The sequence below is a fragment of the Apteryx rowi genome, unplaced genomic scaffold (assembly GCF_003343035.1).
Source record: "Apteryx rowi isolate R43461 unplaced genomic scaffold, aptRow1 scaffold_120, whole genome shotgun sequence".
In the NCBI taxonomy this organism is placed as follows: Eukaryota; Metazoa; Chordata; class Aves; order Apterygiformes; family Apterygidae; genus Apteryx; species Apteryx rowi.
This window is the reverse complement of record NW_020447420.1, coordinates 768,612-791,390: the sequence shown is the minus strand read 5'-3', so window position 1 is coordinate 791,390 and position 22,779 is coordinate 768,612. Positions and strand designations below refer to the sequence as shown.

Sequence of the window (22,779 nt, the reverse complement as noted above, 5' to 3'; positions counted from 1 at the left end):
TAACACTACCAGGTGTCCAGAGTCCCAGCCCTTTGCTGGAACCATTACACACCATTTCTGCTTAAATATTATACTGTATATATGGGTTAAGGTGGAAAAAAATAACACAAAACATTACATACCGGTCTCTCTGGTGACATAATTGATGAAATCCCCATGGGAATTTTGGCTCCAAAGTTTCCTAGGGGAGAAGCAGCACAATGAGCATGGAAGCTAGGGAGTAGAAACATTCACGTTTTCCAAGAACTCTGTGTTTTGTGTCCTCTAAGTATCTCCCACTGAATCAAAGGGACCAACCAGGTTATCTGCACAATTCCAAGTAAATCATTGCATCCATAAACTGTTTGGAGCATGTAATACCTTTTTTCCCCTGAAGCTTAATAACTTATTTCCTACTGCCACCTCTGTTTCCCCTTATCCAGAAAATTCATTTTAAGATACAAATACAAATTGTTGCCTCAAGAGAATGCAATGCTGCATAATACAGGTAGGAGAATCCCTTGCCCACGCTCAGCCAGCCTGCAGGAATGAGCCTGATCCCTCCACGATCCATGTGAACATGCTGCCTGCCCTCACTGGGATTTCTTCACCCTCTGGGCTGTATTTGGGGCACCTACCCCAAAGTGCTCACACAGCCATTGACTTGTATCCTCCACAGTGTGCAAACAGGCTCAACATAGTGCCAAATGAGTGTACATTAAAATTCAAACCCTTGGGAGTATCATTTTATTGTGGTCTCCTCACACAGACTGGGCCAGCAGCAATGGCAACCCTCTTTACCTTTGTTGGTGATGTTCTTCACCGGGGGCTCTTTCTGCACGGGACTCGACAAGGCACTCTCGGCTGTAGAAGGACTCAGTTTCCCTGTCTCCCAGGAGGCTGTGTTTCTTGGACTCGATAAGTAGTTGATGGGATGAGAGCAGTTCTGTAATGACATGGAAGAGATGCAGGACATGGAAAACTGCAACGCATGCCTTTCCCAGAACAGTGTGAATCCAGGTCCTAATTTAAGGACTGAATTTATCTGCATTGCTGCCACCGAGTCTGACTCCCAACCTATCCTGGTAGGGAAGGCTGCTGCCTAATCAGGGTAGATTAACTGCATTTTTCTGCAGGACTGCAAAGAAGGCACACAGCCTCTGCCACTCTCCCTGCATAAGATGACTGGGGAGAAAAAATAAGCCTTATTTCCAATTCCACCCCTCAAAAGAGTCCAAGCACATATCTAGGGCCTCTCATCAGTGGGCACGTGATCAACAAAGGTGAGCAGCAGGGCTTCCTTGCACTTACTGTGAATGAGAGCGCTTTCTTCTTGTCCTTCATTCTTTGGATGGCATTCCTCACCTGGAGCAGAGCAAGGACATTAGAGGGGGCCATAGCAGCTCTAAGAGCAGGAAATCCTCCAGCAAGTCATGGGGCAAAAGTAATAGCTGTCCCAGTAGCACAGTCTGGACTATGCTGTCTGTTCCATCTACCAAAATCCCAGTCATCCCCTTAATTACTAATAAACTGTTGCTCTAAGAGTGACCAAACCCCAGCCAGGGGTATCTCTTACCTCACTGTTATAGATTGCATAGACCAGGAATATATACAGGCCCTGAAAGGGAGAGAGCACAGGAAGAGTTACAGATGTACGGCTTGCTTGCTGCTACTTTGCACAGGAGGAAATGAGTCTGATGACACTAGAATGGGTGAGGACTGGGCTAAYGGGAAGAAATGTTGGGCCAGGCACAGACAGGGGACAGCTGGGCTAGGACATTCCTTAAGATCAGACTTGGGACCAGGCCGTTCATGTAGAGTCCAAAGAACAGAATTTCCCTGCCCCAGTCCCTCTTCCTTTTCCTCTCCCTTCATTTCACTGTGGCAGTAGCACAGGCTGGGCAGGGAGATGCTCACGCAAAAGCTGCTCTGTGTCTCTTCAACGCGGCCGAGGGAGAGAGAGCGAGCATCTCCAAATTCAGCCCCTCTGCTCCCCCCACCTTGAACCTTAAGGCTCTCCCACACTTCCCTTATTTCATGAAGGCAAAGTCTCCCAAGAAACTCCTCCTTCAGACCTCAGAAACAGAAACTTTATGGAATTAATCACAGAGGGGAGCTGAAACCTGGGAAACAGACCTCCCCTCCCGCTGAGCAGGCTGACTCTGGCAGAAGGTGGGGAGGGGACTTTGGCCAGTCTCCCACAGACAAAACGCAGCAGKATGCTAGGGTTGGCTCCTCTGTCCCACATACTGGCAGACCACAGTGTTTGAACAGGACCCTCCGCTCCAAATTTACCGGGGTATGGATCGAGAAGCTTTGCCCAGACTAAACCTGGGCAAAGCTTCCTCCTTCGCACTGACACACCACGGCTCAGGCAGTGCCGGCTCTGCCGCCCTCTCCCTGCCAGTCCAGTGCCGTTGCATACGCACACTGAGCACCAGCAAGCAGCTAAATGCTCTGTCACAASCCAGTGCTGGGTCACAGCTAAATGCTGGGCAGCGTGCACTGCACGCACTCATGGAAAGCACTCCGGGCACGGCCGCAGTGAGCACCACCTGGAGGCCAGAGCCAGGGGCTAATTACAGCTCCAGCCCAACGATTTTGGCCTTAAGGCAGCTCTATCTGGCCCACCAGATTTATGTTATATCTGTGGGGTGTTTGTTATCGCTGCTAGATAAATCAGCTGCAGCAAGAAAAGTAATCCATCTTGTCTTCAATGAGCCTTGCTCTTCATCTGCGAACTCTTGGCAGGCGTAATGGTAGCAATAGCCTGGCGCCGTGCCATGACCTGTCCTTCAGACAGCAATGCTGGTCACTCCTACGGACCAGATTTCTGGTCGGGCTGCCAAGGCAGGTCTTCCTTGAAATAATCATTCTGTATAAAAGTGGGGATGGGGGAGGGAGCAGTGAGGTCAGCAGGGAGGAGAGCAAGGAAGAGGAGGCCCAGCTGCAGAGGCGGGCGGAAGCAGAGCCGCGGCGCTGGAAGAGCCGGCTCCTGCCTGCGCAAAGCAGAGCCCTCTTCCCCGGCAATGCTCTGCTCCTGCAGCTCCTGCTCACGGTGGCACAGGCGCTCGGTGGCAGACGGGCACCAGGCCAGACCGTGGCCCGCGGCGAGGCCCGGGGGAGCGGGATGCTCCCGTGCCGCAGCCTGCAGCACTCCACACACCCCACCCCGGAGGGACGCATCTCCTGCTCCCTGCTCACCAGAGGGGAAATCCTGCCTCCTGGGGGATTGCTGGCACAGGCGGGTCTTGCTCCATTCAAGAAGGGGATTTTTGGAGATGCTGAGCCCTGATCCAGCCCCGCTCCCCCTGACAGGCCACGAAAGGGCCCTGCAAGGGCTCAGTGGCATCGCTCAGCCTGGGAAGCGAGGGCACAAGCCCGCGTTCGTCAGCAAGCGGCCATCGTTAGAGTATAATTACTAAGCACCGTCCTGCGCTCCATTCCAGACTATGCAAACCTCCAAGCCTGACCCAGGGGCTGTTGTACAAGTGGGAGATATTTTAAATACCTCAGGGTCTTTGAAAAACAAGTATAAGAATATCCAGCTGGAGGCCCTACCACAGAGAGGAAAATGAAACAAAATCTCTAAAGTGTGAAAGTTAACAGAGAAACACGATTGCAAGAGAGGCCGGTGTGGCAGGGACAATTCTCTTCCCAGGAAGGGAAGCCTCACCGGGCTCAACAGCTTGGGTAGGTGGCCAAAGTGGCAAAGAACAGGCCAAAGGTGGGGGGCCATGGCCCCTCGTCGCAACAACAGCCCACAGGCTACTACGCGTAGTGGTGACGCCAAAAAGCCACGTCTTCTCCCACCTCTTTGCTAAGGCACAGTTGGTTCATCATTGGCGGGGAGCATGCACGATCCTTCATGATTTCTTTTTAAGATATGGTTAGGGCAGGCTTTAGCCCTGCAGTCATGGCAGATCACACTTGCACGCTGGGAGCCTGGGGAGCCGTAGGCTCCTCCTGCCTCTGATGTGGCTTTGTGGACACCATGGGCACCACCTGTGCTCCATCAGCACCCTGCTGCACCATGTGGGCAATAGCTGAATCAAAGGCAATTAGTCATTATAAGTAAATAAAAATAACTTTTTTGTGCGTGCGACAGCAGCTGCTGCACTGGGATTTCAAACAAAGCCCAATCCCTGCAAGGCCTCTCCGGACAAGACCGACGGGTGGTTTGTACTGTAGGGATGGAGGTGCTGAAGCAGCAGAGCTGGGCAGACCAGGAGCTCTCGGACGAGTCCCGGTCACCTCCAGTCACACATCATGTGCTGGGGTAACAGCAGTGTTGCTGGGTAGGACCTACAATAAATTTACGTATTTCTCGTCTTTTTAGCCTGGCAGGGCAAGGGCTACTTGCTCATTACGGTGGGCTTAATCTTGGCTATGCCTTGGCTGTAGCACTGCTAATAAAGGTAACAGTAATAAGCAAAGACAACTTGGTATCCCAAGGGCACATGGGCAGGACTAGAGAAGAGTGAGTAGCTTCGTAAATCCCTGTCCTGAGCCAACCTTGGGACCATCCTTCCACCTCTCCAGGTTCAAATAAAGCCAGCAGGTTTTACACACACTTTTTCTTAACAACAGGCACCTTCACCCAGCATTCAATACTTGGCAAGATGTTGGTGCTCTTACCTCTGAAATCATGAGTTAGATAAGGTGTTGCTGACTGCTAATTAACCTACAGGTCAACAATTGGAGCCACCTCCAGCTCAGCATCACATGACGTTGCTTTTCAGTCACTCAGCTGAATTCTTGTGCTGCCTGGCTAGGAGAAGGAGTTGTCATGTTTGGTGTCGACGCACAGAGTAACCTTGAAGACAGGCTTCAGTTTCCGCAGATAAACAGAAAGCAGTCAAACAAACAAACAACTGCAGCAGCAAAACTTTCCTACATAACACTACCACAAAAAGAAGCACGCTGGCCTTTAAGGAAATTCCAAGGTGACCTATCGAAGTTCGCCCTTGATGGGCCAGCCAGCAAAGGAGTTGAAATGTGATGTTTCTATCACTGCTTTCTCTCAACTCTACAGCTTCCCACCAGCATCACAGTTTCTCTCCTAATCTTCACATTGACCTGAACTCAGTAATCAAGGAGCAGAAGGCAAACAAGCCCAGCATATTCACGGGCAAACTCTCTACTGCTTGTCCACACAATAGCCAGGGCTCCTCTGCTGAGCTTTAGCAGAACATTATCACAAATATTAGCAGTCACTGAAATGAGGAGCTAGTCGTGGGACTTCTCTTACCAGTGCCAGGTTGCAGAGAGAAAAGCAGCTCTGAGCGCTACTGCAAAGCGGCTCTCCAGAGAGCTAACCAAGGCTGAGATCCTCAGCAGGACCCCTCTGGTGTGCAGTGACATACGTGTTTGTGTTTTTACGGCCCAAACACTGATGCAAGGCAGAAACCTTGCAGCAGCAGAAAAACAGCCAGGACAGTACTGGGAAGTTGTGCTCTGATCTGCTTCTCTCTGCTGATGTTGATTGAGTTCACCCGAGCTGAGAAATGGTTTTGCTGTCAAAGTAACAACGCTGGTGCTGTTCTCAGCCTTGTTCATCTTAACCTCATCCCTTCATAGCAGAAAGCCTGGATTCCTCTCCTGTGCAGTACCCTAAGCACGGCATGAAGAGGCAAGGAGAACTGATGCTACATTGAATTACAGTTAGGACAGGCCTCCTGCCACCCTTCTGACATCCTTAATAGCAGAGGCATGGAGAGGCAGCCCTTGCCTGGCCTTGGAACTTCCCCATCGGAGAGCTGACGGATGTGCCTGAGCAGCACCCTGCAACTGGACCAACGCCAGCCACAGGCAGAACATGCCTTTGGGCAATCACCCATCTTGTGCACATGGCCTGCATTTCAGCCCTTGAAAAGATGGGCCAATGTTAGGCTGACACCTGCCAAGTGTGCCAGAGCGAAGTGCTGCGGGCTTTCTTGTTCCGTAACCAAAAGCTACAGCCGGGAGCATTTCCTATTATATCCAAAGAGAAAAGGGAGATGGGGTGGAGAACTCTTTGGATCACAAAGGTTTGGAAGGTAGTAACCAGTTGCTCTCTTGCCTTGGATCCCTAGAGTAAGATTTGTCCTCAAGCGCTGTGCAAGAAACTCTGTAAAATACATCCACGAATATCCAGTGCAAAGGGACAGGACTGACTGCATGGGTAAAGCCAGATGTTATTTGTACTGGCATGGTCTTAACACCAGGGCTGGACCAAGTCCATGGCGTGTTCTCCTCTGGCTGGCTCCCTGCTGCCAGCACCTCTCTGCAGAGAATTCCCCTGTCTGCCTTGGGACAATTCCCTCCCCTGCAGATGTCAGGAGTAGTGGTGTTTAGTGCTTCTCTAGCTCCATCTACAGCTGCTTTTTCTCGAGGTTTGGGAAGTTTTTGACAACCAGGAGGATGCTTTGAATCACAGGTGACAAGCACACGTTTTGCATCTTCACTAAGTCCCGATGACTTTTTGCCACCATGTGCCCCTGAGTTCCCGATCTCCCGGGGTCCTGGGACCAGCCCTAACTCAATGCAGAACTGAGTGAGCCTGGCTGCTGTAGCTAATATAATTTGCTTTGCTCTCTTAACCATATACACGCTGGTTAAAGTTTTAAACTCTTCTGAAGAAACCAGTAAGATTGGAAGCAAATAGTATAGCTTTACACACTGGAGTTACCTTCTGTCCTACAGCAATTCCCTGTTAATACCACCATGCTAATAACCATGACACTGAACTATGGTAGCATTCAGAAGTTACAGCCATGGTCCCAGAAGCCACTGAGACAAGCAAATAGCCTTAAAAATGTAGCCAGAGGCAGAATGAAGAGGCAGAAGGAAATGACATGACTCAGCCAAAGCCTCAGAAGTCAGAGGTAGAGCTCGAGACAGCACACACACATTTCTAAACTCTGAGTGGATGGTTCTGATCACCAGTCCACATCTCAGCCTGTTCCACTAACACTCCTGTACTCCCATCAGATACTAGTGCAGCTCTCATTGGGCACACGTGAGCATCCCTGGATCAGCTGCATGTCCTCAAACAATATGGATTTTAGAGGTAAAGATGTTCACTCCTTGATTCTTAGTAATTCTTCTCTTGCCTCCCTGCGATAAAGTTGACCTACAGGCAAAGTGATGGTGGTTCTGCCTGCACATTCTTAGGTCGCAACCTCTAAGTATGTCTTGAACGTAAAACACATGAAAAACACTCATCCTAGAACAAACATCACTCAAGTAGCAACCAAACACAGTACGGCTGGAAGTGACCTTTGGGAAACTTTCCCTAAAGAGCCCTATTCTGATACCAATGCTGGCACACATGGCCCATCCCTACCCAGTAGGGATCAGACTTATTTCACCGATAAAAACAGCAACTAGAATGTCAGCCTCAGAGCTTCGTTAAAATGGACAGTTACCAGTAGTTATCTATCTAGTAAGTGACCAAATCAAAGCCCCAGGGAAGTTCCCTAGAACCACATCAGTTTAGAATTGTCATTTCAAAGCCACATTAATGTCAGAAAAACTAACTATGAAAAACAAGACTTAAACTGGAAAACTGTGACACCAATGAGACACTCCAGAGATGCGTGCTGAAAGGGCATTAGATAAACATGGTGCCCAGGGCTGTATTTCATACCTTGGGAGTATGAACTTGAGTTCCTCACAAAAGACAGCACAACATCTTGGGAAAGCTGGGCTGGGCTCCGGAGCTGACTAATACTCCTGAATATTAGGATAGGTAGGCTACACTGAAGCAAGTCACAAGAAATTGCAGACAACTGCTTGGCCATGATGCGATGATCCACATGGTAGAGGACTCACCTGGAGGGAGTTCAGCACAATGAAGACATAGGCCCAGATGATGCTGAGGTGGACAAGGACTCCACACACCCATGTCAGCCCCAGCACAGGCAGCAGCACCAAGATGGGCTTGGCTGTGGCCCTGTCAAGAAAAGGAGCTCAGAGTTACTTGGGCACATTTCAAAGCCAAAACAGTCTCCACCAGGGTAGGGCTCAGCACCCCACTGATGTCTGCCTCCCAGTCACCAGTTCTCCATGGGGGTCTCTGTGGTGCCCCATGTCCTGGAGCTCAGTGTGCCCTGGCAGAGCGCTGCAGCCTGCCAAGCATCCTTCCTGGCTCTGCAAACACTGCCCAGGGTCTTGCTGCGAGCTGCTGGGGGACCTCCTCCTGGTTACAGGGCAGGTGAGTGGATCTGCAGTGGAAAAGGCGCCAAAGGTTTCTGAGTCCTTTGGCCTGTATTTTGCAGTTTAGAAGAAAGCCTTGTCTCCATGCTGGAGACAGCTCTACTCCTACAAGCGCCTATCAGATGATTTGGCAGGCAAGAAGCACCCAACGATGGTAGCTATGGAATGAATTTCTTTGTGAATAAATTCCTCTCCTAGCTAAGTTAGAGGGGAGAAAACAAACAGTTCATCTCCCAGCCCCCAGCATGCGAGCCCAGCTCTTTATTTATCATTGAAAGTTAGCAAGAAGGGAGCTCTTTGACGTCATTAGCCATGAGAAAACAGCTAGCCTTCCCCAAATTGCTGCTACAAGGAGGGCTTCTGTATTTGTTTTATTAGGATGTGAATGTCACCCTGCCCTCCAGCACTGCCCTATCTTTGTGCTTCTGTAAGTTTGGGAAAACTTATTTATGAAACAGGGGAACAATGCGTGTCTAGCAGGGGTGCCCGGCGCCAGCTAACAACAATAAAGATTCACAGAGGATGATAAAATAATGATTCAAGCAGCAGGGTTTTTTTAAGAGGTCTCTCTATATTGACTGATTACAGAAGTCCACACTGCCTCTCCTTCCCCATGTATATAACCCCCAACAGGGCTACTTTCAAACCATCAAGTCCCAAACACATATAGAAAATGCTTTTTATCATGGCAAATAGCTAAAAAAACCTTGCACTCTGTACAACTGGCATCCTTCTGAGGGGCATACACAAGTGCTAAGGAAGGGATGTGTGTGAAATGCATTCAGTCACAACCCTTTTGAACTGCAAATTGGTACGTTCTGCAGAGAAGTGGAGATGACCCACTTCCATGGCCCAATTCTGAATAAAAATCCATGAAAATTGGGTACCTGATGTCCCTAGATTCCTTGAAACATCCTAAACTGCCACCTCACTTGCCTAGGTTCATGTTTTATAGGATGCCTGTGTTTCTGCCAACAAGCTGCTTAGCAGCACTGAGGTCCAAAGTTACCAAAGGACCACACCACTAAGCAGTGGACTCTGCAGTGTCATCTGCATTCTCACATACACTAACATCACTGGAGACAATGAAACTGCTCCCAAACTGGCTATTCCCAAAACCATATTGCTGTTCCTGATGACACCAATAGGCCCAGTTTAGCTCTGATTTTAGCAGGCACTGCCAATGGTTTCCAGCCCCGACGCATTTATAATTAGGAGCACAAGTGCAGATATAGAAGTCCAGTCTTAGGTTCCTATAGTGGAAAGGCTGGACTTCCCAATGGTATCTTCATTAGAGCAGAGAGACCACTTTTGGATGATGCACAGATACCCTGGAGGAGAAAATCCTTTCTGCCCCGATTCTCCCAACTCATGGTCTTTCACTACATCCTCCAAGGCAAAGACTCTTATCTCAGCTTATTAGTAGTTCTACAACTTTATAACCAGATCAGCCACTGCAGTGGAAACCAGCCACTTCCCTACTCACCATATTTGTATTCCAATCTGCTTCTCCAGGCTGCTACTGGGCGTCAGCATCTTTGACCTCCTGCGAGCACTAGACACAGTCACCATCACCACCCGGAAGAGCACAAACGTATTTACCTGTTAGAAAAGAGCCATCGGACCCCATAAGTTTCTGTAATCTTAACTCTAGTGTAGTGAGTCTTCTCTGCCGGGAACGCAATAAGCTACCAACTTGTAACATAGCAAATTTGCAGGATTTGGGGAGACACATATCAATCCTGAAAAAACAGTAAATAAAATACTTTGCAGTTATCTACACAAGTATCAAGTCTATAAAACTTATCCCAAAACCTCTCCTACAGAATGTCTTCTTTGTTAAGTAGACAAAGCCTGCTCTATTCCCCTTAAGTGTTTCACCTTTTTCTGCTATTTTGTTGTTGTACAGTGATGCTGATCCTACTTAAAGGACACAGATGTTCCCATATTAAAAATCAGACCTTTAACTGAGTCAATGGCACAGTCAACATGTACATTTATTTCCATTCCTGATTTAACAGCCAATACAAGAACTGGTCAGCAAAATTTTCTTAAAGCATTTTTTCTACCAAAAAAGATGCTTTGGTTAAACAGATTTTTTGTGTTGTGAGAGTACATATAAGGCATAACAAAAATTCCGTAAAAACAACAGGCACGACAAACCCTGCGAGCAAGCACCTCAGCTACAGAAGTGCTGATGCTGCTGATTCTGTGATGCTTTCCTAAAAATCAGACATGAAGAAGTCGCGCACTTACTGCCAGGATGAAGAGGACAGGCCCAACAAAGGCCCAGATGACATCAGTCTGAACATTCAGCCAGCAGTGGTTGTCTGCCACATACTTGTTAAAGGAAGTTGCAAGGGTCACACCCACGATAACGACTGGGAGGCCTGCAGAAAACAAAACAAACACCACCACCCCCCCCAACCAAATTATAACCGAGGAAAAACAGGAATGACCAATGCAGGTCAGCTGTGCTCTAGGCCATCGTTTCAAAACACCATGACCAGACACACACCAGCATGAGCCAGCGTAGCCCCTTAAATCCCAAGAGCAACATCAATTTACTGCAGCTGAAATCTGTCCCATCTCTACAACAGAGATTTACATGCTGTCAGCATCATTCTCTTATGCATAAAGCATTCCAAGTCCTGACCAAAGCAATTTACTCCTCAGATTTTTTTTTTTTTTTTTTTTTTTTTTTTTTAAGAAAACGGACAAAGACATAGAACAATGCAAAATATTTGAACTAGCTGTCCAATGTCCAACTAGGTATGTGTTTTGCATGGAGCACTGACCTAAGTATGCTCCTCTTAAATATAAAAATCAGCTTATTCAAATGAATTCTATGTCCCTGAAGGACTCATTCAGAATAAAAGGTGCTTACACAGGAACATATTTATATTTAACCACTGTCAGACAGTAGTAATGTTCTCCAAGAATAAGAGCTTACCATAACCTTCCTGCCCCATTTCTTTGTATTGAACAAAAATTGGTTTTGGAAAAGTAACTTGTATTCTAAGACTGGCAGTTTCACACAGAAGGGTAAGAAAGTCTCTAAAGAACAGAGTCACCCAACTGCCAAACTGAATCAAAACAAGCATTTGTGTGACTCAGCATCACTACTGAGGAACTCTCTCCTATTGAAACTTTAGCTAGAGAAGAAAAATTGACACTTTATTTTTTTGAGTGCCCAATGCAGAAGAGTCTGTAGGTACCCCAGCCTGTCACATAGTAGAACTTCATTCTCTTGTCTTCACTCATATTCACTGCCACCACTTTGCTCCACAGGAGAAGTCCCTCTACCAGCATCCATGAAAAGGCTGCCATGAAGAAGAGATGGAGGAAGGCAGTAACAGTGAAACACACCACCTGGAAAGAAGAGAAATTAAATGCTGTTTCAGGAAGAGGAGTCCTCTGGAAACTTTTGGGTGCACGCAATCAGGAAGGGAAGAGCGACCTGCAAGCTATGCTGCAGAATGTGCACAAGTGTATTTAAATATCCACAACAACGTTTCAGCAGAACTGGTCCTGCTGCATAAATGAGGATACTTTCTAGTGAGCTTACCTGGTTGGTCTTGGCCAATTCACTGAACATGAGCAGAGCTTCTGCTGCAGCTAACGCAAATATCAGGTTCTTATGCACAGTTGTTCGTTCGCTCTTGGGAACACTGAGGAAGGAGACAGGAAGGCCTCAGCTGCAGTCAAACAAAAGCGTGCACGTATTCTTACTAGTCCTTGCTGGGCTGTTCAGATCTGCTTTGGTGACCTGTGATCTTTCCACTACTCATTGCCAAGATGACAATCCAAAGAGGCAAGGAATTGTCCTGGTGCGCAAGTATTTGGTGCTAGTGAAGGGCCCAGCTGTGGCTGTTCAGGCCCTGGCCAGCACCCCAAGAAACAGGCAGTGAGGAGGAGGTGGAGGGAGTCACTGCCATGCTCCCAAGGCAGACCTCTGTGCTTGCCAAGCTGTACAGAAGCGTTTGCAATTGTAGAAATGGTCTTTTCTCCGTTTATTTTATAAAAATTAATTCTAACAGAGAAGCCTTTATGGGAAATACTATTCCTCACTGATAAAAAATCCTTCCATAGGCAGTCAGGTGCGTGCACAGCTCACGAGCATCTCCACAGAAACGACAAGCGCTGCATCCCCTCATGTCCTCCCCAGTTAATGACAATCACTCCCTTCCTTGCCCTCTGCACCCATGGATCAAATGCAGCTCTCCAGCCTCCTCCTGTGCATCTACATAACCTTAGGTTTGAAAAGGCCGATGCTTACAAATGATACCTTATTTGCATACTCAGTTTGAAGCAAAACAACAAACAAAAAGATACAGAGAAGGTTACAAGTGTCTGAACTTTTCTTACCCAACCACCAAGAATAAAATGAAGGTAACAATCAAGGCACAAAAAGAAACTCCACATCCAATAAAAGTCAAGGTCTGTAGCATGAGCTCCTCCTTRATGGTCCTCTGCTCCAAACATGAGGCAACAAAAGACAAAAGCCACATGAATTAACCGCATGCTGCTCACAGTTCTTGCATCCCTCCCACAGATCAGCAGAGAAAGGCTGCTCACTTACGTGTACATCATACACCTGCAGCAGCACTGCGAAGTTTGTGGTGTGGTTGCAAAAACAGGCTGTGGAATCTGGGAGAGACGTCACCACTGAGCAGCCAGCTGTGGACCACATCCCACCAGCATCTGGGCTGACATGCAGCAAGAAACAAAGAAAACATAGAAATTACCACTTGCTTTAACTTGCCAAAGTGTTAAGGAAATTTCACTTTCCCAGAAGAAACAGAGTTGAAGTGAGGAAGAAGAGGATATCAGAGACAGGTCTTTATATGAACTTCCCTTTGGTTGGTCCTGCATCTCAGCAGATTTGCCTCATCTATCATGCATGCACAAGAAAATAGGTCTAGCGTCAATGTCAAAATGTTAGTATCAATTAAACAAAACAAAAAAACATGGTTTAGCCATCACTGCCTTAAAAGGAACTCAGCAATTGCATGGCTCTGGGAAGAGCTTCTTTTACAGCACATTCACTGAGAGCATCACTGAGATGGGACTGGGCCAGACAGGGACATTCCTCTCATCAGCTGGCCTGCATTGTACCCTGTGCGTTCACACTGGACTTCTGATTCTCAAGCAGTTTCCAGACAAGCAGCTGCTCTCTGCTGCCTAGGCAGCTAGCGGAGTTCCAAATGCTAATTCCCTATGCAGAAACCTTTGCCACAACACCAGGCCAGCYCTGTCCTCACTAGGCAGCACTGCCTCTCTCAGCCTGCCCCAGGACCTAGGGAAGATCAAACCTGAGTCAGGGTTAGTGGAACTTGTTTGTGCAGCAACCAGCCACCTCCAAAAACACCTTCTTCCCACATTCCCCAAACTGATCCATGTCTGTTAAAAGATTATGACTTCAARGAGTTTAGTGCACTCAAATGATTTAATTACAAATTCATAAAATATCACAGTTCCAGTGCTCTCACCATGGTGACATTCAGCAAAAACACATCTCAATATCAAGAAGCATTTATGAGGCACTGGAGTCCTGCATGTCTTCTATGTTATAACTCTTGGCCCAACCCTTCTTTGCTTCAGACAACAATCATAATTAACTAAGGCTTTCCATTTCATTTGTACATACTTCATTAAAGGTCATGTGCTTGTGAATGACTTTTCCAAAGGAAATCTCCCCAGGAGAGCTTTACTTCAGCATACAGAGGATGTCAGAACGCAAAGCATGCAAAGAATCACAGATCACTACTCTTACTGTTTTATTTATATTGTTATTTTTGGTTTTGAAGTAGAAATAAAGCTCACAAATCTGGGGACTTAAATTGAGACAAGGCACCTGAGGCTGAAGTTCCAGAAGGCACAAATGGGCCCCACCAGCTTATCGGGCAGGTCCTGCAGGCAGAGACGGAGAAGAGGAGATTACACAGTTGTGCACATACTTTACACTGACAGACTTTATACAGCCCACTCGCTGGGCTGCAGCATAACAGAGCATGGCCCACCAGCACCAAACACCTTCCCAGGCCTGGGACACCCATAACTCCAAGAGGTCTGGGGGTCTCAAGCAGAGGTTCAGCGCAGCCTGCTGGGACAGACTGTGCAATGCCAGCCTCGTTCCTGGCCAGAGAAGGCAGCAGTGAAGCACAGCCTCCTTGCCAGAGTACCTCAGTGTGGTGTTGCAGGTGGTAGCGCACAGACGTGCTAATCTCCTCCTGGTAGTCACTGAGCAGAGCCGATGAAATGACAGCAGTGCCCACCGCGGTGCTCAGGGATCTGTAAGGGAAAGCATGCTGCTCACCAACACAAGGACTACAAGAGGAGACTGAGAAAGATAGTATTGTCAATAAAAGGGGGACAGGCCTCAAAGCTGAACAAAGCAAGACTTTGCCCACAGCAGCTGATGCCGAGCTCTCTGAGTCAAGTGGACACTCCACCATAGGGCTTACCCTGCCTCATTCCAGTTGTGAAGCTGGATTACCACAGTATAACCAATTTCACGACAGACTCATAGGATTTGCTCATTTCCTTTCTGTTCTGTTAGAGACACATAGGTCAATGACAGACAGAGAACATGGGATATGTGCTCAGAGAACAGCATCTCACTTTATACAGACTGGTGAAGAGGTCCAGAGCCACCTCTTGAGTGCTTCAGAGCCACCAGCAAAGGGCCTGGGCACAGGGCAAAAAATACTTCAGATTACCTAGCAAGTAAAAAGCATGAACACTTCCCTCCACAACTACGCTAGGTGACTGTGCAAATGAGGCACTAGAGCATCCTAAGTGGTCGGCAACTGAGCAGCACAATGGCTGAGCCAAAGGTCTGCGTGTGAAGGACCAGTGTGTGCATTAGGATGCACGGACTGCCATCCCCACCTAGTGTTCAGAGGGCTCCCTAGAGAAAAACAGGGTTCTGCGCCTCCTGTTCCTTTTTGGCCGCCACTTTTCCACTTTTTGTGGCACCCCAGCTCTAGCAGCTTCTGCCTCTAGTTTTGCCCCAGCTAGAGGGGGCATGCAGCACCCCTCTCAGCTTCAGTCCTTAAGTCACCCCCAGCAGAGCAGATTATCCTCAGGGTTATCAAAGCCATGCAGAAGAGACACTGCAGTGCATCACARTACACAGGCAGCTCCACAACACAGCTTGGAGCAAGATGACTCCTGAGCCYCTTTCTGTTGTCCTGTCACCACATGCATCCTGGAGAAAGTGGGGGGACAAGGACGAATGGGACAGGGCAGAGGTGCTTCATGGCACCTCTTAGGGACTCAAGAGGGACTTCAAAATGAATTCTCTTGCGCTACAAAGAAAGTGGCTAGCCCTGGGGTAGGGAAGGGGTTTCTTGAACATTCTGGCAAATTCACTCACTTCYGTCCTCCATCAGAGGCAGCTACATCCTGGAAGACGGCATTGCTGCCAGTGCCGGCCAGGCAGCGCTGGAGGGAGCCATAGCCAAACCACATGTTTTTCACAATGACTCTGTTGAGACCTGGACAGAGAGAGCATTGTGGGACGAGTGCCAGCACGCAGGGCAGGACATACATCCCTGGGCAGCTCATTTCTCTGCAACACTGCCCTAATCTGGGATGTGTGATACAGGGTGCAGCTGCCACACACACATTCAGTGCCCTTCACCAGCCTCAGTCCAGCCTGTTTCCAGACAGGTCCAGAAGCCATGGCAGAGACCAGGATGAGAGGGAGTGGGAGCAGGAGATGGCCTGTGAAACAGGGTGGATGTCCCTGTTCACAAGAGCCAGGCACCTCCACTGCATCCTCACATGTGGTGGATAGCTCTCAGCATAAGCTGTTACAGTGCTATGAAGAATCCCCAGCTCCCTTCTCCAGGGATCCTGGGGAGGGCAGGGGCAGGAATGTGCTGAGCCTACCACGCAGCAGGCTCCGAGCTGTGCCTGTAGAAAGGTTGTAGATAATCTTCTTCCTCCAGTCCATCTCCCTTTAACCAAGGGCACCCTCTCCCCACACTCCTGCAGTCTGCTTGCAGGCAGGGTAAAGAGACTCTCTGCTGTTACAAGGATGCTGCAGAAAAGCTCCCCCGTCCAAAGTGCCRTGAGAAAACATCCCAGGGACACATGGACATCATCACCCTACCTTTAGCTTTCAGTCTTTGCATTTCTTCTGTGGGAACTTCGATAAGGTCGTGTCCATCTCTCTCAGGACCCTGGATCAGGTATACTTCACTGCTTGGCTCCTGCTTGCTCAGCTCCAGCTTTCTGATCTCCATCCCTGCGGACGATGTAAGGGCAAAAAATGGGGTGGGTCTGAACCACGGTTCAGTCTTTCTCCAGAGCTACTGTTAAAGCAAAATACTRCAAGAACCTTATACCCCCAGTCAAGACTCCCTGCAGCAGTAGACCCCTTTGAGCTCAGATCACACGCATCTGGGCTCAGCTTGTCTCTTGGGTCCATAGGTTTCTTAAAATCCCTTTTTACCCACTTGCTTTATAACAGATCAGCCTGACTCCTGTTCTTACAGATGAAAGGCTGCAGAAGGGGACCAAGTAGAGGAATGCAATAGGTTTCCTCCCCTCCCTCTTTCTAATACAGAAGAAAGGGATGCCTGGTAGGCATGTAAGAGATAGCATGTGCTGAACATGGAGAAGCTGGGATCTGTCCAGTCCTGAGCCGCTGTCGGAGCTGGCTGCAGCCCTACCATGCAGTGAGTCCGGGCACACTCAGGAGCACAGGAGAAATCCTGAACTGAAAGGTGGGCTGGAGAAGTGCCTCCCATACTGCAACACTTCTGCATGAAGGAAATGGGGAGAAGGCCATAAGGTTTAGCAAGAGACAAGCCAGAGAAGGAGAGGTGCTGGGAGTGGACTAGAAACCAGATCAGGTGACTAAACTGGGTCCCTGTGAGATACCCTGATCCAGCTCTGCTGCTCACCAGTGCTTGGCCTCTTATCAGAATCAGCCTGGAAAACCACCAGCCTGGAAGTGCAGCCCAGCCCAGCACTCCACAATGCAGCCACAGCAGCTCTGCTGGACAGGAGAAACAGCCACAACTTCCAGCCAGCCTCTCACGACCTCCTGAAGGCTGGAGGCCTGATGCTGGACTAATGTTCCTGCAGCCCTTGCTTCCCCGACAGGCCTTGTCTCAGGAGACGGGGTGCTGCAGGAGATGCCAGCTGTTTAGCCCAGTGCAGTGAGCATCCACAGGCCAAGGGCGACACACTCTCCTGCCTTGTTTGCTCACACTCACCCACGTTCCCATGCTGGATTGTGATCTTCATCCTCCCTGCAGTCAGCAGCGGGGCTAAGTTTGACACCACTCTGTCGGAGATCTCGACAACAGCCATAGGCCCTCTGATAACCTGGAAATGCCCAGAGAACAATGAAAATCAACACCTGTACTGCCAGCTCACACCTCTCACAACGCACAATAGATTTCTTAAAGACTTGGTCCTTGGCAGAAAGAGAAGAGGTGGGGCTGAAGGCTTCTGCTTTGCTTTTCTTCATAAAGGGGGGGGGGAAGAGTGTTCCCAGGTTCTTCAGCACTAGAGAAGACACTGAAAATGAGGGAAATTTGCTGGGCTTTATTAAAAAAAAACAAAAAAACCCACAAAAAACAAAAAACACAACACTGAAACAAGCACGCAAATAAATAAAAAAAGATTGATTTTGTAGACCTGACTCCTGATTTTTGCAAACCTGCAGAACAACCATCCTCTCYTCCTGGAAAAGGTTTCACCCAGAAACAGACTCCACTGCTGGAAGTGCAACAGGTGACTGTCCCAATTACTCAAGGTCCTGAACATGTTGTGCAGCATGAGTATTGCTTCTGTACGCAACACAGCCATGAGAACCTCCCAGCAACAAAACTCAAATCCTCCTTCTCCATCAGCAAATATATCTCCTCCACCAGCTAAACTAAACCAAAACTGGTATTATGCCACTATCAAGAAGCTATGAGTAATCGTGGCAGCAGAGACCCACTCTAAGCAATGAGGTAAGCTCTGAGCTATTCGGCATCCTTTCTTCTCTGGAGGTCCCTGGCTCTGTTCCTGGAGCGCTGGCCAGGCTAAGCGCTGTCACACTTTCCCCAGAGACAGGTGGAGAGTGCAGGTCATACAACAGACATAAAAGATCTGTGTGAGAAGGGAAGATTAAGCCAGTGGATAAAATCCTAATGGGGGGGTGAGATGATGGAAATATCTCACACAAAGCCTGACACTGTTTTGAACAGTTTGGGAGCTGATGATAGACAATTCCTCAGCAGCCCACCCACAGAAAACGCAACAAACTTTATAAATGGAGGGCAGTGCCCTGCCAAGGACAGTAGGACGTGAGAGCAAGGAACCTACAAAGCACCAGAAATCTGCAAAGTACATGTAATCCTGTAAATCCAGGCTGACAAAGTGGGGACGCTTGAAGAGAACYGAGGCAACCAAAGGAAGGGTTTGCAAGGAACTGACTGTACTTGCTTGCAAAAGAACCTGTCTACACCTCCAACAAATGAGGCAACGCTAAGGCAGCTGGCCCTTCTCTGAACTGGCAAAAGAAGCTCGATGCCCATGCTTGCTGCAGTTTCACAAGCTCCGGAATACAACTAGAAAGGCTACGTAAGACCAAGGACAGGTCCTCAACCTCTGGTCATAAAGCAGGCCAAGGAGCTGCATGCACAACAGGATGAACAGATGCGGCACACAGCTTCCCAGACCGCTGGTGTCGTGCATTACCTGGCTGACCGATAACCATGTTTCAATATTGTGCTCTTCCAAGATTAACCCAGTCACTTCCACGTAGTATCGGCTCAACTGCTCCAACATCTCTGGCTCTTCTCCATCCTGGACTTCCACATCAGAAACTTGCTTTAGTAACTGAAGCACTCCAAGGAGGTCAGACGACTCCATGGGTGTCTCTCCTTCCCTCAGGACAGATGCCAGAACATCAAGAGCACCAAGAGCAACAGAGAGGTTCATGTCTTGGACATCACCTGTGAATATGTTCTCAGGAATCTGCCATGGAAAAGGTATTTTAGTTCATTGCAGAGCCCCGATTCTGCCCAATTGTCAGTTATGCAGTACACTAGGGACCCTAGGTAACACACTGCATGCCCTCTCCTGCCTGGTCAACCAGGCATGTCTTAGAGGAAGAAGGTCTGCTTTAACATTTTTACCTCTCTTGTCCAGCCCCTCAACCCTGGCAACAGGAGCCAACCTGAAGCCACACTGTGCTTGTTCGATCACACCATTGAGAATTTGCTTGACCAATCCCCAAGCCTGTACAACAGGCTGTGTCAAAACCAGTCATGCAAAGATGTCAGAAGCCAGACCCACAGGTGACAGCTGCATTGCTGATGGCAGCTCAGAAGAGGCCCGAGGCATAACTTCTGGCAAAGTGACCTTCTCAAGCACCAGCTAGATGCCAGCAAGTCCACCCCAACCGCTCCTACCTGCTCCCAGCACCCTGGAGCACAGTCACCACGGCTGGACCTGCAGGACTCACCACAGTCCTATCTGCAAGCATGTTCACATGGGTGACAAGCGAATGGCTGGATTCCAGCTGAACTTTTTTCAGTTGCAAATATGCATCTGAGAATAAAACAGAAGCATAAGCATTGCTGTGGTGCCTAGCAGCATGGTTAACACATATCATGTTTAAAGACTGGGGAACGGCCCTCAGATGCTGGATAAGTTAGGAGGGCAGTCAGGACAAGGAGATTTCACAGACAGTTTATTTCCAGTGCAAGACTTCATTTGGAGAAACAGCCTAACTCTTCACTTCTGCCTCCTCCCCAACCTCCCACCCAACAATTTTGGAGATTCATGGATTTGGTGGCACTCTGCAGCCTTGCACTCAAGAGCCCTGTAACATGCACAGGCACTACATAACTGAAGAGTAACAAAATAACCTGTCAGAGAGCATACAAATGAAGTCAAGTCACTGCTACAGCACATTTTACATGCAAGCCCCTCAGAGCAGACATTAGACCTCCCTGGCGTTGGCCCTGATCCTAGCTAGGACCTCCAGGAGTGAATGCCATGGAAGTAATGAACAAATAAATAACAGATGCTGTACCCTTTCTGTAGCAACAAATAAAAGGCAAGGACTGCAAACAAGAGGCGTAACTGAATCCACTGCTGCCAACTTCAAAAACTCGGCATTCCTCAACAGGCCCTGTGGAAACACACACAAACAGAAGGCCCAGGATTCCCCAGAGACATGCCATCCCCAAGCAGGTATCCTGTTTCCTGCAAGCAATTCACAAACTGTTGAAAACAAAAGCTGCAAATTGCTCCTGAAGCAGCCCCACAGCCCAGTCAGAGCAGAGCAGGGACAGGTCAGAAACTGCTTCCGACAGGTCTGGTAAATACTCTCCAGAAAGAGTTCAGCGGAGGTGACAAGGTCAGGTCTCGAGTTCATGTTTTGATCCAGAATTATCAAGCTGATGTAGCTGAGACAGAATCCTTTCTCTTAGTAGAGTGTCAAAGCACTAGGCGTGCAATATCAAGGATCAGCATCACTGATAAGTAAACCCTTTCTCCAGGTAGAAGAGAAAGAGTGTAATTTTCCACGACTACCTTTGCTAGGGTTATTTTGCACCAGGAAGCACTGGACAAGGGTCACTGCAGGGATCTTCAATGACCAGTGGTTTAGTTATGACTATGAATTTAAGTATGATTGGCAAATTGCCCCGCCAGCTCTGAATCTGCTTGTGCTTTTCTTCCCAGAAGTGATGCATCATTCCCCAAACTGCACAAAACTCCCTCCCTAAGGATTGCTTCCCAGATCATCCCTAYGTGGAGGGATGCTCTGTTTTCTGCTGACCTCCCAGTGCAGAAGGGAGTGGGAGAAACAAGGGGAACAGGACTTACCTGGGCAAAGAAACTGTGCAGTCACTTGCTGAACGGTGCTTTCAACTTCCAAAGCATTTGAGCTCCACCCAAATACAAGCTCTTGTTCTACCACACGGCATGACCGAACTCTCTCAATCTGCTCCATGCTGAGGACTTTCTGCCAGATGTGCAAGTCAGTGATGTTCCCACTGAAAGACTCTTTCTCCCTGAAGGTGCCCCCCAGGGAATCTTGATCCTGCCCTATTATGAAAGTCCCCTGGCCATAGATGGCCTGGGGGGCAGACAGCCCCACAGCACACAAACCACTGGCAGATGCCCTCCTTTTACCATCAGCATAAATGGCCCAGGTCCCATTTTCCTGCTGCCAGGTCACACAGAAGTGATGCCAGTGCCCATCAGCACGGAACACGGGCAGATATGGGGAATGGTGCCCGTGGATAATGAGAGCAAATCGAACAAAGCCTTCCTCGTCRACAAAGCCACGGAGCTGGAACTCATTAATAAAAGCCGGCACAGCATATGAGAAGATGGTAGCAATCTCCTGGGTCCTGGTGTCCCACTGGAGGTGGGCACAGGCCGTGACGGCAGGCAGTGCTGGGAAGTCAGAAAGCACCTTCACATATTTTGTGTCTGTTTTGTCTCCAAACACCAGGACTGGTACGATGTGGTCCTCTGGTAGGAGAACAAGAAAATTTCAGCTAGCATGGAGAAAGACGCACAGGCCAAAGCCTGCTCACCTTCCACTGGGATATAATCGTTGTTTTCTTTTGCCCCTTACCCAAGCTAAGGGCCCATGACCCCATCACGCAAGGACACCCCGTATGCATGCAGCAGGGCTTCAGGTTCCCCTGTGCCTGGAGGGGAGGGGGAAGGCAGGCAAGCTGGCACTATATCTTTCCAGCAAGCGTAACTTCCGGAAACTTATGTTTCTAGCAAACAGGATGGCAAACAAGGAATCTGGAAGAAACAGCACATTCCCAAGCATCCTGTCCTATGGCCACCAAGAGCAGAGTCAAATAAGACCTCTGAAGCATGTGCCATGCAGTGCCTTGCTGCTAGAGAAGGACCATTCTCCTGGTCCTGTCTCTGACATCAGCGCTCTGCAGGACCTGCAGGTCACAAATGGCAGGGGGTGAGCAAAGCCAGATGTGCTTTACAGGGAGATGGAGCAGGAGGACAGAGCAGAGGAGATCCCTTTACAACTCCCTTTCATTGCAATGCATTAAGAAAAAAAAAAGAAAAAAAAAAAATCTCAACAGTGACCAGGCAGCTGCTGTGCTGGGATCACCATCAGTCATGCTGCCAATCCCAGGCTGCCACTGGAGGTCCTAGGTGTTACTGTAGTGGCAATAAAAAGAGTGGCAACATTTCCAGCCAGACTAACTTTCTAGTATGAAGAAGATTCAGCAGTGTACATGTCTCCAAATAGCCCAAGCCCACTTATACTCACGTCTCCATTTTGGTTTGGGCAGGACACCATTCATCTCATTTAACCAGACAGAGTCCTTGATGCGGTGGGACTGCAGCAGTTTGCTAAAAGAAGCTTGCTCACTGCCTCTGGGTTCAAAAAGCAGCTGAGCAAAGCGTTGCTCACAGTATCTGTCTGCATGCCACCAGTCCAAAGGGGTGGCCACATATTCATACATGTGTCTTAAGGTCTCAATCGTGACAGGAGCAAAATCTGAAGAAAGACACACCCAAGCTAGAGCACGCGCTTCAGGAAGCTACACTCATCCTACATGTCGCCATGTATTTCTCTCTCCCCCCCCC

At 48.6% G+C, this 22,779-nt stretch overlaps 1 protein-coding gene across 1 annotated transcript in view; it reads right to left on the bottom strand.

The window, feature by feature from the left end:
• Positions 1–22,779, bottom strand: part of ADGRD2 (adhesion G protein-coupled receptor D2) — a 32,120-nt gene that overhangs the window by 7,725 nt on the left and 1,616 nt on the right. Inside the window, exons 4-24 of the mRNA XM_026090085.1 lie at positions 22,460–22,690; positions 21,028–21,681; positions 20,231–20,329; positions 19,658–19,743; positions 18,889–19,167; positions 17,412–17,523; positions 16,301–16,435; positions 15,560–15,680; positions 14,364–14,472; positions 14,036–14,091; positions 12,761–12,887; positions 12,547–12,650; positions 11,747–11,849; positions 11,397–11,550; positions 10,435–10,568; positions 9,665–9,780; positions 7,795–7,915; positions 1,556–1,597; positions 1,291–1,344; positions 781–925; positions 123–181 (exon numbers count right to left, since the gene is read on the bottom strand). Of these exons, the coding sequence (XP_025945870.1) occupies positions 123–181; positions 781–925; positions 1,291–1,344; positions 1,556–1,597; positions 7,795–7,915; positions 9,665–9,780; positions 10,435–10,568; positions 11,397–11,550; positions 11,747–11,849; positions 12,547–12,650; positions 12,761–12,887; positions 14,036–14,091; positions 14,364–14,472; positions 15,560–15,680; positions 16,301–16,435; positions 17,412–17,523; positions 18,889–19,167; positions 19,658–19,743; positions 20,231–20,329; positions 21,028–21,681; positions 22,460–22,690 (3,041 nt within the window). The remainder of the gene's footprint in view (positions 1–122; positions 182–780; positions 926–1,290; positions 1,345–1,555; positions 1,598–7,794; positions 7,916–9,664; positions 9,781–10,434; positions 10,569–11,396; positions 11,551–11,746; positions 11,850–12,546; positions 12,651–12,760; positions 12,888–14,035; positions 14,092–14,363; positions 14,473–15,559; positions 15,681–16,300; positions 16,436–17,411; positions 17,524–18,888; positions 19,168–19,657; positions 19,744–20,230; positions 20,330–21,027; positions 21,682–22,459; positions 22,691–22,779) is intronic.